Source organism: Mangifera indica, chromosome 3 (assembly GCF_011075055.1).
Source record: "Mangifera indica cultivar Alphonso chromosome 3, CATAS_Mindica_2.1, whole genome shotgun sequence".
Classification (NCBI taxonomy): Eukaryota; Viridiplantae; Streptophyta; class Magnoliopsida; order Sapindales; family Anacardiaceae; genus Mangifera; species Mangifera indica.
This window is the reverse complement of record NC_058139.1, coordinates 116,832-131,191: the sequence shown is the minus strand read 5'-3', so window position 1 is coordinate 131,191 and position 14,360 is coordinate 116,832. Positions and strand designations below refer to the sequence as shown.

At 35.4% G+C, this 14,360-nt stretch overlaps 4 protein-coding genes and 1 pseudogene across 6 annotated transcripts; 1 reads left to right on the top strand and 4 right to left on the bottom strand.

Annotated features, from left to right (window-relative positions):
- Window positions 1–4,170: 4,170 nt before the first annotated feature.
- LOC123211486 (protein NTM1-like 9) lies at window positions 4,171–7,190 on the bottom strand. The gene is made up of 6 exons (XM_044630249.1): window positions 6,459–7,190; window positions 6,040–6,329; window positions 5,614–5,868; window positions 5,110–5,496; window positions 4,687–4,914; window positions 4,171–4,601 (listed from the first exon to the last, which is right to left on the bottom strand). Exons 1-6 carry the CDS (start codon window positions 6,622–6,624, stop codon window positions 4,299–4,301), a joined length of 1,629 nt encoding a protein of 542 aa, XP_044486184.1. The 5' UTR covers window positions 6,625–7,190; the 3' UTR covers window positions 4,171–4,298.
- A 145-nt stretch (window positions 7,191–7,335) lies between these two features.
- Window positions 7,336–9,441, bottom strand: LOC123211487. Of its 3 annotated transcripts, none has more exons than XM_044630250.1 (7): window positions 9,270–9,434; window positions 8,955–9,169; window positions 8,579–8,713; window positions 8,457–8,499; window positions 7,941–7,997; window positions 7,725–7,839; window positions 7,336–7,617 (listed from the first exon to the last, which is right to left on the bottom strand). In XM_044630250.1, exons 2-7 carry the CDS (start codon window positions 9,167–9,169, stop codon window positions 7,487–7,489), a joined length of 696 nt encoding a protein of 231 aa, XP_044486185.1. In that variant the 5' UTR covers window positions 9,270–9,434; the 3' UTR covers window positions 7,336–7,486. The 3 variants fall into 3 exon arrangements, with proteins under 3 accessions (XP_044486185.1, XP_044486186.1, XP_044486187.1); XM_044630252.1 differs by having other exon boundaries at window positions 7,523–7,663; window positions 9,270–9,441; XM_044630251.1 differs by lacking the exon at window positions 7,941–7,997 and having other exon boundaries at window positions 9,270–9,437.
- A 529-nt stretch (window positions 9,442–9,970) lies between these two features.
- On the top strand, window positions 9,971–10,432 carry LOC123210652. The gene has a single exon (XM_044629123.1). The coding sequence runs from the start codon at window positions 9,971–9,973 to the stop codon at window positions 10,430–10,432; it is 462 nt and encodes a 153-aa protein (XP_044485058.1).
- A 426-nt stretch (window positions 10,433–10,858) lies between these two features.
- Window positions 10,859–12,658, bottom strand: LOC123210649 (annotated as a pseudogene).
- A 525-nt stretch (window positions 12,659–13,183) lies between these two features.
- Window positions 13,184–14,342, bottom strand: LOC123212576 (ethylene-responsive transcription factor ERN2-like). The gene has a single exon (XM_044631753.1). It carries the CDS (start codon window positions 14,305–14,307, stop codon window positions 13,294–13,296), a length of 1,014 nt encoding a protein of 337 aa, XP_044487688.1. The 5' UTR covers window positions 14,308–14,342; the 3' UTR covers window positions 13,184–13,293.
- Window positions 14,343–14,360: the final 18 nt, after the last annotated feature.

The following is a 14,360-nucleotide window of genomic DNA, read 5'->3' as shown; positions in this document are numbered from 1 at the left end:
ACCCTCCTTTCCCTCCCCCTGCTCCCCTATTCCTAAAATACATATACACTCACACTCTCAACCTTTTATTTTCATTTTCATATTCTCTCATTAATATCTCATTCTGAAATTTTTGGAATTAACAAATAATATTTTCCTGCATTTATAATTTAAATTTCATTTAAATTTTATCAATTAATTATTATTTTTCATAATTTTATTTATCAAAATATTTTACAAATTGATTCAGGGTCAAATAATTTCAATAAATTTGAATATTATCATACTAATATTGATGATATTATTAATAATCTATGTGGAATAAAAGGAGCGCCAACAGGTGAAAATGAGACAATCGCATGTTCAATAGGAAGAAAAAGAAAGCAAAAATCTATGGTTTAGGATACTTCAATTAAATACAAGAAACGATCGAAGATATAATAATTTACTGAGCAGTGTGTAAACACTATAGTTCATATTTAACATAAACAAGTTTAGGTGGCATGAGGAATCTTCACTAACATATTATAGATTATTGTAAAAAAAATTCATATGAGCTTAGAGGGTAATAACAAATTGTTTTTATTAAATTGCGATTCGTTAGTCCCAACCTCAGTGCAATAAGAGCTTCGAATGATTCTGAGCACAATGGATAAATGTCCACTTTCATATATAATCAAATAAAAATGCGAAACTACATAACCAAGTATATTGCCGCTTCTGACCAACTTTTTTCTTATGTTGAAGATGAAATATTTGAATAGAGGATGTATAATAGTGTTTAACCCACATTTAAAAGAATTTTTAGATCTACTATTAAGTTAGACATTCTTAAAAATTATAAATTAATGAAATTAAAAGTTATTAGAGAACTTTGTAATTTTAATAGTGTTATTTCAATAACTTTAGACTTACTGACAACCACAAATCAAAATATAGGGTATTTATGACAACTGTCCATTATATTGATTATGATTGACAGTTTTGCAAAAGAGTAATTACATTTAAAAATTTAGAATATTTATATAGTGATTTTATAATTTATTGAGTATTAGTAAATATTTTTTATGAATATAAAATTAATAATTATATTTTTACAATGACATTTGATAATACAAAAAATAATAACATAGTTATTGAATTAATATTGAATTTTATATATATATATATATATATATATATATATATATATATATTCTATTTAATGGAATGTTATTTTTATATTAGATGTATATGTTATATTATTAATTTAATAGTTTAAAATCGTTTGAGCATGACTAAATATGAAATATCAATAATTAGACATGTCATCCCATATATTTCACTATCCCTATTACGGATGCAAATATATCATTATTTATGTAAGTTAACGGAATTAAGACGAAAAAAATTAAAAATATATGTTAAAACTAGGTAGAATTTAACGTACTTTATGTTAAAAATATGAGAAGTATATGTACCTATAACACAGTTTTCTAATATCTAATCAAAAAATTTGAAAAATCTTTTTTTTTTTAAGATCATGATTAAGAGATTGCTATAAGTCTAATGAACGTGTTAGACCTATTGAAGATAACCATATATCAATGCTCGGGTGTGCACTATCCAACTACTTGTTTGATTTTGTATAGTATATTATAAATTAGTAATATTTTTAAATATTATATGTATTATAATACTTTTCAAAATATATTTAAGACAAATAAAACAAAAAATTTAAAAATATTGAAATGAAATTCGTTTTACTTTATATTATTGTCACTGCCTTAGATCTTAAGATAAGAGTATTAAGAGTAAAAAATTTATTCGATATTATTAATAATAATTTATTAATTACTAGTGCTGCTAATTACATAGTCGATATTAACGAATTTATATTGAAAATGTATAGTATTTATCAAAATAAATATGAAAGGAGAGCATAAAGTTCAAAACTTAAGATAAGTTTTAGTAGTTAAGACAGAAGAAAGTCATATATATAATCACTATTGTGCAAAGGTAAGTAATTTGTGAGTTAGAGTTTAAATTATGGTAAGTTTTATAATTATATTAATATTGATCATTATCCAAAAATTATTAAACAATATAGTGATGAGAAATTAGATGTTTTAATATAATGGAAAACATATCTAGAAAGGTTTTTTGTGCTTACCGCTATAGTCCGAGATTTATTGATCCCTCCATCATTGATTGTAGTATCAAAATCCGTTTTTAATATAGGTGAATGCATGCTAGATAATAAACAATCCAATTTACACCTAAACATGATTGAGATAATTATGTGTATAAAAGATCAAGTAAAAATTGATTTCAAATTACAGAATCGAATCATAGAATATATCTTCAAAGAATTCAATAATTTAAACGTTGAAAACAAATAGATAATAATATACATATCATACTTCCATTTGTATATAATATAAATAAATATTTTTGTAATATATTATGATATTTTGAATCATATAACCACAACATTCTATCCCCACAAATGATAAATTATCACTAAAATGTTCAAGATAATATGCTTCGGTAATTGGAAAATAATTTTTGTTTAATTTTTTAATCCCCCCCTCCCAAAAAAAATATGTTGATTTCTCAATTTTTTTCCGTTAACTTTGAAAATCTCATTTACCCATCCATGAACGGTTAAAATTAACTGAATCCGTTCGTCATATTATTTTTTCCCCCCAAACCCTAAAAACTAATAATTTTATCCCAATCCAAGTTTTCAAAAATTGTATTTTTCCTCTAAGGTTTCCAAACTTTTAGATCCAATTTTTTTTATGACGACCGACGATTTCCAAGCACTTACTCTTCCTTTTTGACGCCTTCTCCTTCCAACCATACATCTTCTAATGCCATGTGGTGTCGTCGTTGAGATGAAGATGAATCGTCTTCGTTCAGAGACGAAGACAGTTCGTCTCCAAGCACCCATGGGCGTAAAATCAATGTCGGAAGATGCACAACCGGTAGGAGGAGACATTGGATTAGGGATGACAATGGGGAGGGGCGGGGAGGGGATATCAATCCTCGTCCTCGCCCCATCCCCGTTAAGGGGATAACAAAGAATCCCCGTCCCCTCCCCGCAAAAAAAAATCCCCTCCCCATATCCGCAAATATAAATTTTAATTCCTTTATGTATTTCAATAAATAAAATAAATCATATTCTCCCAAAATATCACTTGCTACAAGAGTTACAAAATATTCATTATTATTTTAGTTCAAATACAAAGTTTTCATAAAATCTAACAATATGTAATAATCAACCCCTGCCCCTTTCCTCGTTTTTATTGAATAATCCCCTCCTCTTTAGAGTCGGAGAGGATCGAAACCCCTAAAATCGAGTATAAATTGCCATTCCTACAATGGATAAGAAGAGTAGATGTTTGAAAATCATCGATCATTGTCAAAAAAATTAGATCTAAAAATTTGAAAACCTTAAAAGGACAATGTTATTTTTAAAAACTTGGATTAAGAAAAATTATTAATTTTTAAGATTTAAAGGAGAAAAATAAAATAAATTTTAAATTTATTTTTAATATTTCAGACAAAATAATAATTTTACCCTTAAAACCATTAAATTTAACCATTAATGAGTGAATAAATAAAATTTTCAAAATTAATAAAAGAAAACTTGAAAAACCATCCTACTTTGAGTGGGAAATAGTCCTTTGGCCTTTTTTAATTAAAAAAATTGTTTTACCAGGCCAACCAACGAGTCACCGCGTTCAAAATCTAGCATGAAATATATAAAAATATGTATGCATGGATGTATAAAGATTGTATCGTGGGAGTTTTTAGCAAACCGGCCCCGCCCAGCCTAAAACCCTGTAACTGTGGGGCCTTGGGTCGGTAGACCCAGTGAGCCGCGCTAAAGTCAAGCCAACCCACTGCCATCTATACACCTGGGTTTTCTATTTCCTGTTTGCTACTTTTCCAGCTTCCCAATGGCTATTTCTTATTTCTCTCGGCCCTCATCCTTATCCTTTCCTGGCTATTCTTCTGCTTCTTTATATTCCACCTTGCTTCTTTTGTCATCCATATTACTTCACCTATTACTCTATCTTCGCGATAAACACTATGACAAAGTGAACAACTGAACTAGCAAATATATCAAACGAAAACTCCCTCTATTAATTCTAACTATCATGCATAGCTTACCCCAGGGTACGTAGGAAAAAAAAAAAAAAGTTACACAAACAGTAACCATTCCATATAGAATACTACCTAATCTACACATACACACACAATTTTACAATACTATACCTCTTTCCTACATAGTAAACATTCAGAGGAACAATGAACCACCTATTGTTTTCTTAGTGCAACATCAAGATGTTTCGGTGACTCCATATCCCGCTAATGACTGTAAAGAAGATCACAACCAACATAATACTGAGCAAATAAACCAATGAACTGCGACCAAGGCACTTAGCAGCTGCACCTGGAAAAATTGATGGTCCCGTACTGCTGCTCCTTCCAGATTCCCTATTTCGTTTCACCCTTAACCTCACTTTCGCAGAAGGTTCTTCAGTAGTTTCCCTACTTTTATAAAACTTGAGCAGCTGGCTCTCACTATCCTGCTCATCTGGAGTAGGATTATTGTCTGTAGCTTGATTGACCTGAATGAGAAAATATTAGACTCAACAGGGTGTGAATGCATATCAGATAAGACCTTCAAATTTATCTTGACCTGGCAATCCTTACCTCAGTAAAGGCAGATTGAACTTCATCTTCTTCTCTAATGTGACTCACACCTTTCTCCTTGCCATTACTAACTGGTAGTGCATTAGCAAGTTTCATCTTCATCCGGACTCTTCTCGGAGCAGTGCCCTGAGATACAAAGTTGTACGAGGCTGGTGGTTGCTGAGGCTGACGAGTTCTGATTTTGATTCCAGTGCTACTAACAAATTCACTCCCACAGTTCACAGGATTCTTTGAAACAGTTGACAGTTCAAAACAACATCCATTAGCATTCATCTAAGAACAACATTTAAACATATAGCCATTAAAGCAACAGATTAATGAGATAATGCCAGCAAATCACTCTATAAAGTTGTAAAAGAAACATGAAAGCGCTACAATGACCAACATAGTGACTTACAAGCTACCAGTGAGTCATTTATCTACCTGTACGGGAGACATTTCAGTGTCTGTGTGATTGCATATACTATTGTCTTTGGCAAAAAAGTTTGCTGGCGATAGTAACTGTTGACCTGAGGACTGCAGTTCACTTTCAAGAAGCAAGTCCTTTTGAATGCTCGAGTCTTCACAACAGACCTCATCATGGTTATTGAAGAACTCATCTAACAACTCAGTGAAATCAAATTCCTGTTCACTAGTGCCACCCTGAAAGTTCAATTCAACATTACTATTGCCGAAGTCACTGGCATAGGGAGAAGCCATGAATGGTGCTAGCTCTGCATAATGTGACTGCATTGGTGAGAATACTTTGCAATCAATTTGACAGTTGCTAGGCTCATGTAGATAAGAAGTTTCCTCCACAATAGGATATTCCTAGAGTTAAAAGCACAAAAGCAAATTCTTCAGTTGATGGAATGCATCACTAATACTGAAAATTAGGATAATTGGTATAAGAAAGATAAAGAGAAGTGAATAGAATCAATTTCTGACCTCAACTGTAGTGGCTTCTAGAGAATGTTCTTCCATATCAGAAGTCATATGACTATTGCAACAGCTCTCTAAAGGTACTGCAGCATTACCATTGGTTCCATAGTCGGGCATGGTAGTTTCTTGAACAAGATCAGAGGAGGTATCATCGGGAGAAGATTTGATTGTAACAGGAGATCCTGGTTGTTCTTCATCATACTTGAGAACACCATTCTTCTCCTCTGATTTTCTAAACAAGCGACAGAGGACAAAAGCACCCTGCAAATTATGATAGCATCACATAAATTACAACAACTGAAATTTGAGTATGGAGAATAGCTGTCATAAAATTAAACTTATAAACGATCAAAATAAAGTACAGGAAACATAAAAAATAAAAAAACCTAAAACTAACCAGGGTGGAGATATGTTAAATAAAGAGAAGGGAACCTGGCCGGGTTTGGTGGGTTGGAGATCTTTATCAGTCGCACGATACTCGTGCATGACCCAGTGGGTACGCTTGCCTTTAGGAGCACGACCTCTATAAAAAACCAAGGTCTTCTTCATACCAATGGAAGTAACAGAGCCAGACTTTCGAGAGCGAATGGTCCGATCCTTACCCGTAGCTTTCCAGTATCCAGCGTCAGTAGCACGATTCGAACGAAGGCCGTTTGGGTATTTTCTGTCACGGGGGCAGAAAAAGAACCATTCCGGATCATCCGTCTTTATAATTGATAAACCTAATTTGACAGCGAACAACGAATCTTAGTCAGTCAGCAGAGCACTACCAAGAATATAAATAAATGAGAAGAAGAATTATTCATTATTCATTATTCCAAGAAAGGCATCAATTTAAAAGAGATACATACCAGGTAGATCCCATGGCTCCCATTTGCAGACATCGATTTCAGGTATGACCTCCACCTCGGAATCACGGCCGTTGATCTTTAATCTGAGATAGTGGTTAATTAGTTCCTCATCGGTGGGTCGGAATCGGAAGCCCAAAGGCAGTGATCCCATTGACAACACAGTCATCTTTCTTCGATTCAAATTCAGACACGAGATTTTTTTTAGTTTAGCAATTCGGAAATGAGTAAGAAAATGTATGTGTAGCTCACGTGTGTCTTCCTGACTAAAGTCTAAAGAGGCTAACGCACGTGTGCATCTACCTCTCTCCAATACCACTCTGACACGATTCACTTATCAAACTGCGTCGATGCTTCCTTTAGCTTGACCCACAAGCTTCCAGATCCCTTTGCTTTTTACCATAAACGTGCTTCCTTCCTTAGTCATGAGTTGAGACTGTTTGTTATCCGAAATTTATTGAAGCACGGATATTGCATCATTTTAAATCCTTATTCTTCTTTCTAATTTGTTCTGTTTCAAACTATTTACACAGCTGGATAAATAGAAAACACCGCCAGACCAAAAAAAAAAAAAACAAAAAAGATGAAACTTCCCAGTGCCAATGCATTTGAATTCGAGTCATTCGACCACCATTTAAAACCCGCCATAAATTTTTACTTTGCGTCACATTTCTTTGCAATCATAAATTATATAACCTCACGTACATGCATCATGATAAAGTTCATAACAGCTCCTCCAGTCTATTCTGATGGCGGTAGCCATTTGCAATGCAAGTACTGTACCATTTATATAGTCATCAAGTAAACAGCTTACGCTCTCACTCATGGCCAAGACCTATAACCATTTTTTAGCCATCCCAATAATTGCTCCATGTCAAAATTTATAAATTCTCAAACCAATCAAGTAGAGATGGTTTTACTATTCATCAGGGTGTACCCATGTCAGCAGTAACCCACAATGGTGCCCTCATAAATATGACAAATTTAGATTTTACTTTTTAAGTTCTAAACTTCTTTATATACAGATTTACCTACACAGCAGGACGGTATCCCAGGTTCACATTTGTATCTCCCCTTTGCACAACTCTCCTCAAACTCCACTCATGGCAAAATTCCAGGGCAAGTCGAAGTGCAGTCCCAAGTCCAAGCACAACAATAACACCTGGACAATGCTCTAAAGTTTCACATCATCAAGCATACTTGGCAGCCTGGGAAGAATGAGAATTTCAATACCAACAGATGGCAAGTCTAAAAAAGTGAAACATGTACCTATTATAATATTCACTGGCAGAGCAGAGACCCCAAGTGTAATCGATATCAACACATCCAAAAGGAGACCACCAACAAGGATTGAGAATGCAACCCAAAGTGGACTGAAGCATACCTGTTATATAAATGATTTTATGTGAAACCAGAAATCAATACCATATGCAAAACAGGATGGCCACAGGAATGATACACAAAATTGGCTACCATAACTCTTACCCCTTCACGATCTTGTGATCGAAAGGTTTGGTCGATACTCCATACCAAGTAATTTGTCTACTTCAACAAACACAAGAATTAAAAGTCACACAGATCAATTAGAAACCGTAAAGGCATATTGAAACAAAATTCATAATATCTTAGCATCGTTTTGCCTATGATAGACACAACCATTCACCTATACACAAGGTTATGCTTTTCAATAAATCCAAACATTACATGATAATTGTCACCATTTTGTATCTTGGTCCAAAAACAGACTCCTTCAAACAAACACAAAGTAGGTGCAGTGCTCGAGTAAAAATAGAAGAAAACATCTGATACACACATGTTACTCTATCTTATTTAGTAAACATCTGATACATACATGTTACTCTATCTTATTTAGTTCGAACAAGCAATCCAATTTCTGCTTACAGCTTTCAGCAAAACCAATGATTTGAACTAGCATCAAATATCTAGCAACAGGTATCCTTAGATTTCTGAGAAAAGTCTTTGTACTTAGAGAATACTTACACCCGGCTGGGACTCTGGAGGACGTACATTTGCAGCTACCTCTCTGCAAAAATTCGTAAATTTTATGATGCCTTCAAAAACAAACTAAGTCAAAATGATGAATGATTTTAGAAAATGATTACTGGCAAATCTCGCATTTGTTAGATCCCTTAGTGCGAAACCAAGTGTCTATGCATGAATGGTGGGCTTTTGCAAGACCACCTCGGCATTTGCATCCAAGATCTATCAGATCTTCTTCCTTGTCCTGCTGACAAACTCTGAAGATTGACAAACAAACCAATATGGGTAATTTGCAATTAGCCTCGATGACATTCTTAAGTTCTTTGCCATAAATCATAAGGAAAGCGAGGCAAAATAGTAGAATTATAGTATGCAGTCCGTTTTTTCCAGCTTAATCCAAGGCCAACACTAATATGACGATAGTGAACAGGATTACCAGTACAAAACGTAGCTAAGAAAGTAACCTAACAATTAGAGGAAAATTACAGAAATGGATACCTGCATTGTTCGTGAGAACTGCCTGTTCTTGAAAAATAACCCTTCTTGGGAGATAAAACATGAGGCAATTCATCATTAGAAGGTTGGTGATGAGAGTCACCGTCGGAAATCACAATGGTTGGCAGAGTGGGATTGTCCTCAACACCAGAAACTTCTTGATTGTTGTTTCCTTGCCTTTCAAGGTCTTGTTCAGCATTTGAGCCCTCATGCTGCATCTGAATTAAATTAAACAAAAACCCTAATTCATAATTTTAAAAAACTGTACAGGTAAAGACAGATCAATCAAAAGGAAACAATTTGTTTAAACTCCATAACCTGATGAGATGAAGGCTTATGTAGAGAAGTTGGAATAGATATATCGTGGTTTTCAGATTTTGAGGCTTTTTTTTAGGATTAAAATTACCCAAAATCTTTTCAAGCGAGAATTGAGTTGGGCGCTTCTTTCGTATATGTTCTTCACAGTCAAACAGTTTCTCACATTTACTACTCTTGTCAAGGCATCGACACAATGCACTTCGGCTATGGGTGAGGCCCATTACGCGGCTTCGTTGCGCCACAGTGTAACTTAAGATTTTGTGATCAACAAATGAGCCCAATCTGGCCTGCTTCCATGTTGTAGGTCCAACTCCCAACACGGCTGTCATCTTCGTGCAGTTTCGATAAAAAATGAGACAAGGCTTTTCATAAGAAGGTAGAAGAATGATTCTTTTCTTGATAGAATACTAAGTACTACAGAAATAAGATGGAGTGAGGACGACAAAAGCTTCTTTCAAGAACATGAGATGAATTCATTCCCAAGTCATCCTCCTCTAAGGATTAGATTATATCCTTTTATTGACATCTAAGGCACTAGCTTCCTTTATTTTGAGTCTATATAAATAAATAAATAAACACACACACACACACACACACACACACACACACACATATATATATATATATATATCACCCAGCTGCAATCATAACCAACTTATATCTTTCATACTAATAAATTAAACATCATGCTTTCGGAAACAATGAATCCCACCCACCATTCACAAAGTGAAGGAGAGAAACATCCCCATAATAAAGAAGTGAGAGACATGGTGAATGCAATAACTGATCTTTATAAGACTGGTTCTAGTCTCCACAGTGAAGATGAGGATGATGATCATGGTGTGAGAATCATTACTCTTGCTGGAAGTAACATTGGTGCCAGTATGCGAAGCGAGTTGGATGATAAGCAAAATGTTCATCATGGTTTGTCACATGGTGAGGCTGAGCCAATGAATACTTATGTCAACAGCAACTTCCAGTCAGTCAATAACTCAATAATGTTCATTAGCAGCTACAACACCAGTGATCCTGGTGTTCACATGGACATCACTGATGTTTTTGAACACCAGGGTCATTATAAGTCTGATAAGCATGCAAAGAGGGGAAAGAAGAAAGATAAGGAAGGCTTCAAATGTGACCAACAAGCCCAACAATCCAATTAATCCACCAGTTGCTTCTACTCTTTTACTCATATCTCAAAATAAGTTTTAATTTGTACTTCTTCAAGTTCGTACTTCTTCAGTGTGTGTACCTTTTTGGAGTGTTACTTAACAATAAATTAACTGTTTTTAGTATGGTCATTTATTTTAACTATAACTGCATTTACCGTTATATATATTCTAAACTATCTTTAACTACATCAGTTTTCCATCATTGGAAAAACTGAATTCTCACTGTAGCTACTTGGAATCCTTGTGTTTACATATGAGGTAAACAGATTGATTTACTGAAACTGAGGGAAGAAGAGACTGCTGCATTAATTTTTATATCGTGGACAGACTGAAAAAGAGACATTGAATATAAACCAAGTGAGATTATTAACAAATAACTATCCGAATGCCACAACTTTCAATCAGTAGTAGCATTGACTAAAATTTCTTCTTGTTTTTCCTAAAAAACTTATGGTTTCCATGACAAGTTGAATCAGTACAGACAGTGAAGACTTGCAATTTTGGTTCTTGTTCTTTGAGTTCTTCAACTTGATCTTGAGCTACTTTGAATCTTTGGTTGCGCAGTTCTGCATTTCTTGCTTGCCCACAAAAAAAGGCACAATCCAGTAATCACAATAATTGATCCCAACAAGTGGTCAATAAAGCCATCATAAATTTATATAGTTGGCACTACACGTGTTAAATTAATCATGAACGGTGAGAAAATTTTACCTTCCAAGATCAGTTGCTCATGCAAGAATAGAATATCAAATACAGCTGCCATTATCTGAACAAGAGGGCTAAAGTTTGCTGTGAAAACAGGACAAACACCATGACAATCACACAAAGCATAATTAACCAAGTATAAGATATGCATGTCGACATAGAAAGTCTGGCACGGCATTACATCATTAGCCTTTTAAAAAGCTTGGGTTCCATTAAAGCAGGTTAGATCGATATGATAATAGTTAATGCAAAAAAGATGCAGCCTGATTTGTTTAACCAAGCATTGTAATACAGATAAAAAAATGTGAAACCAGATTACCTAGTTATGAATAATGCAGATCTCTGTCACATGAAAACATCTTCCGGAGCACTGAAAGATGAAGACTTGTTACTTTTTATCTGAATTAGTATGTATTAATTTACTGTGAATTAACATTGTACTCATGAAAATGTTAAATTTGGTCTGGTATCAAGCGGTGCAGTGACCTTGGCAACTCTTTGAAACCTTTTGGACCAACAGACTAATATAATTAAGACTTGACCTAATAACTATTGGCCGTTGAGTGGAAGAAGAAAAAAGAAAGACATATTCTGACTACATTGCAATCACATGCAGAAGGGAGTACTTACAGCATGCGGGATTGCTATAATTTCTATATTTACTTCGAGAACCCACATGGAAAGGTTCCTCCTTGTGGTCAAACTCAAGATGGCTGACTGAACAGCGCCGAAGAAGGACATAATTGCAGAGCATGAACATTGGCAGGGATATCCCTTGCTTATATTTGTTTGACTAAGAAACCAAGAAGGCGATAATTAAGATGGTTCCCTAAAGTCAAAGCCATCTCTCACTTCTCCTGATAGAGTGCATGTCTCTAACACCATACATGGTTGAAGTTTCAGCTTCCATGCTTGAATGTATAAACAAAGGCATTCCTCTGTAAATCACTTCAATTACCTTTTCAGAAAAATACGAATTAGATGTCAGTTACACATTCATACCCAGATGGTAGTGCCATAAATGTCAGCACAGGAACCAAGTTGATAAAGGCACATGCAATTGTTGCAGATGTGTATTGAATTCCAAGAAGGACGAAGTATTGGGTCAAAGAAGTCCTACAAGAAATAATTAAGTGCAGCGTATATTAATCATTAAAGTTAAAATATAATTCATTATAGTAACCAACCCCACAATTGCACTGAAGAATACGTAACACAAGATGCACAATTTCTAATACCACCATCATTTAAGTCAGCTTTCTTAGTTATACAGAATCAATCCTATTATCCTGTTAAGAGTAACCAATGCGGTGGAGGCAGGACCATTTGCAGCAGCCACTTTCACAAGCCCTTGATTAATTTTTCTTCCGTGAACCTTCTTTATTATTTAGCAGTTAGCACAAAAGATTACATCAGGATAAAGGAGAGAACGCTTTGGATTCTTGGGTATTTTATTCGATATTAAAGACAGAGTTCAAATGATTTTTTGTCCAGGCTTACAGGCGCTCTCATTCTTATCCCCGCTTTAGGTTAAAAATAGCATGCTGATAACAAGGTTACTTTCTTGATAGCATCTGTGTCATTGAGAAGAAAACAAAATCTCTTTATAAGTTTTCTCAGTGGATTTATTAGATAGATATCGTTTCAGACTATATATTATAATTTGTAATATATTTTTGTCATTGTCACACTGCCCAATCATCCAATCAGAATATTCTACAAAATTAACCTGCATATTGTTATCTTTTCGGTAATGGTCTCCAACATTGCATCATAAAACTTTGAACGACTGCTGCACTGGGAATATGTTGCTATCACTCCATTAACAAGGTTCCGAAAACTTTATATTTGGAACTTCACAGTATGGTAATCACAGAATCTAGTCAATTATTTTTCCTGACAACTTAGGTTTTGTACTAGTTTATCAGCAGTTTTCAGAGTTGCTATCAGATCATGACCAGTTCTCACATAGAGATGATACAGAATTGGCACAAAGGATGCCAATTAGTTGGCAAGTTTTTGCACCTAGAACCCGTGGAACCAAAAGCTTAAGAGTCCGTATTATATATATGTAAATGGCAAGTACATGATACGACGCTTACTTAATTAAATAAAGAATTACGTAAACGCAATCATGGTGTGGTATGTCACCCTAGCACAGAGGACATATAGAGGAGAGAATCCCAAGAGTTGTTACTGTTAGCACCACCCCAACCGGCCTTATTTTCACAGTGCACAAATTGTGGCTCTGATGACCAAACACCTTCCGGTGCTCCATTGAATTGAATGATTGGTGGCATTCTCACTGCATTAGTTGTTGACAGTTGTCTTGGGTAGTGATCAAAATCGATTGCTGTTGCTTCAGTTGCCCCAGAATTTGGCCATGCAGATGTAGCATTTGTTGTGGTATAAAAACCATTCTCAGGGACATGGTTCATCTGTGTGGCCCAAGTTACTTGATATGCAGCCGGCTCACTAGACCACGCCATGTTGCCACTTGATGCAGTCTGTCCTGGTCCCGGATGATGCCACTGAACACCAACATGAGCTGCTGCTGCCACCTCATCCTGACCGTGATCATGGTCCATGAGAATTAAGTCGTCAGAGTCGTTACCTACAGGCCCTGAATTATTAACATTAACAACTCCAACCTCACGAGGAACACCTGAGGCTGGTGCTGATTTATTATTATGAGAGGTTGATGAACTGTTAGCAAAAGTATTAGGTTGAGGTTGCAGCCTAGAAGAAGAATCAGGTCCTTTGCCTTCAAATAGCTTGGCCCTAAGCGCACCAAGAAGACCATCAGCTTCGGTGGCGGGCCCACAAACTTCCTCAAATGAGAAAGGCTCTATAATATCAGCCAAGACACGATTAGAAGGACAGGAGTTAGATTCAGATTGAGGCAATTGGAAGTTGGTGCGTGCATTAACACCACGTAAGGCCCTGGCAGCATCATCATAGGCTCTTGCTGCTTCCTCTGCAGTGTCAAATGTTCCTAACCACAGCCTGACCTTTTGCAGAGAGTCTTTGATCTCTGCAACCCATCTCCCAGATGGCCTTTGCCTAACCCCAACGAATCTGTGGTGACCCCTCGAGGATGACTTCCTCCTCCCCTTTACATTATTCTCAGGAGCTGCAGCTGCACCCATTTTTGAAACCATCTCACCATCTGTCCTACTCCACCGCTTTTATAATGGTGTCCTTGAAAAGGTAT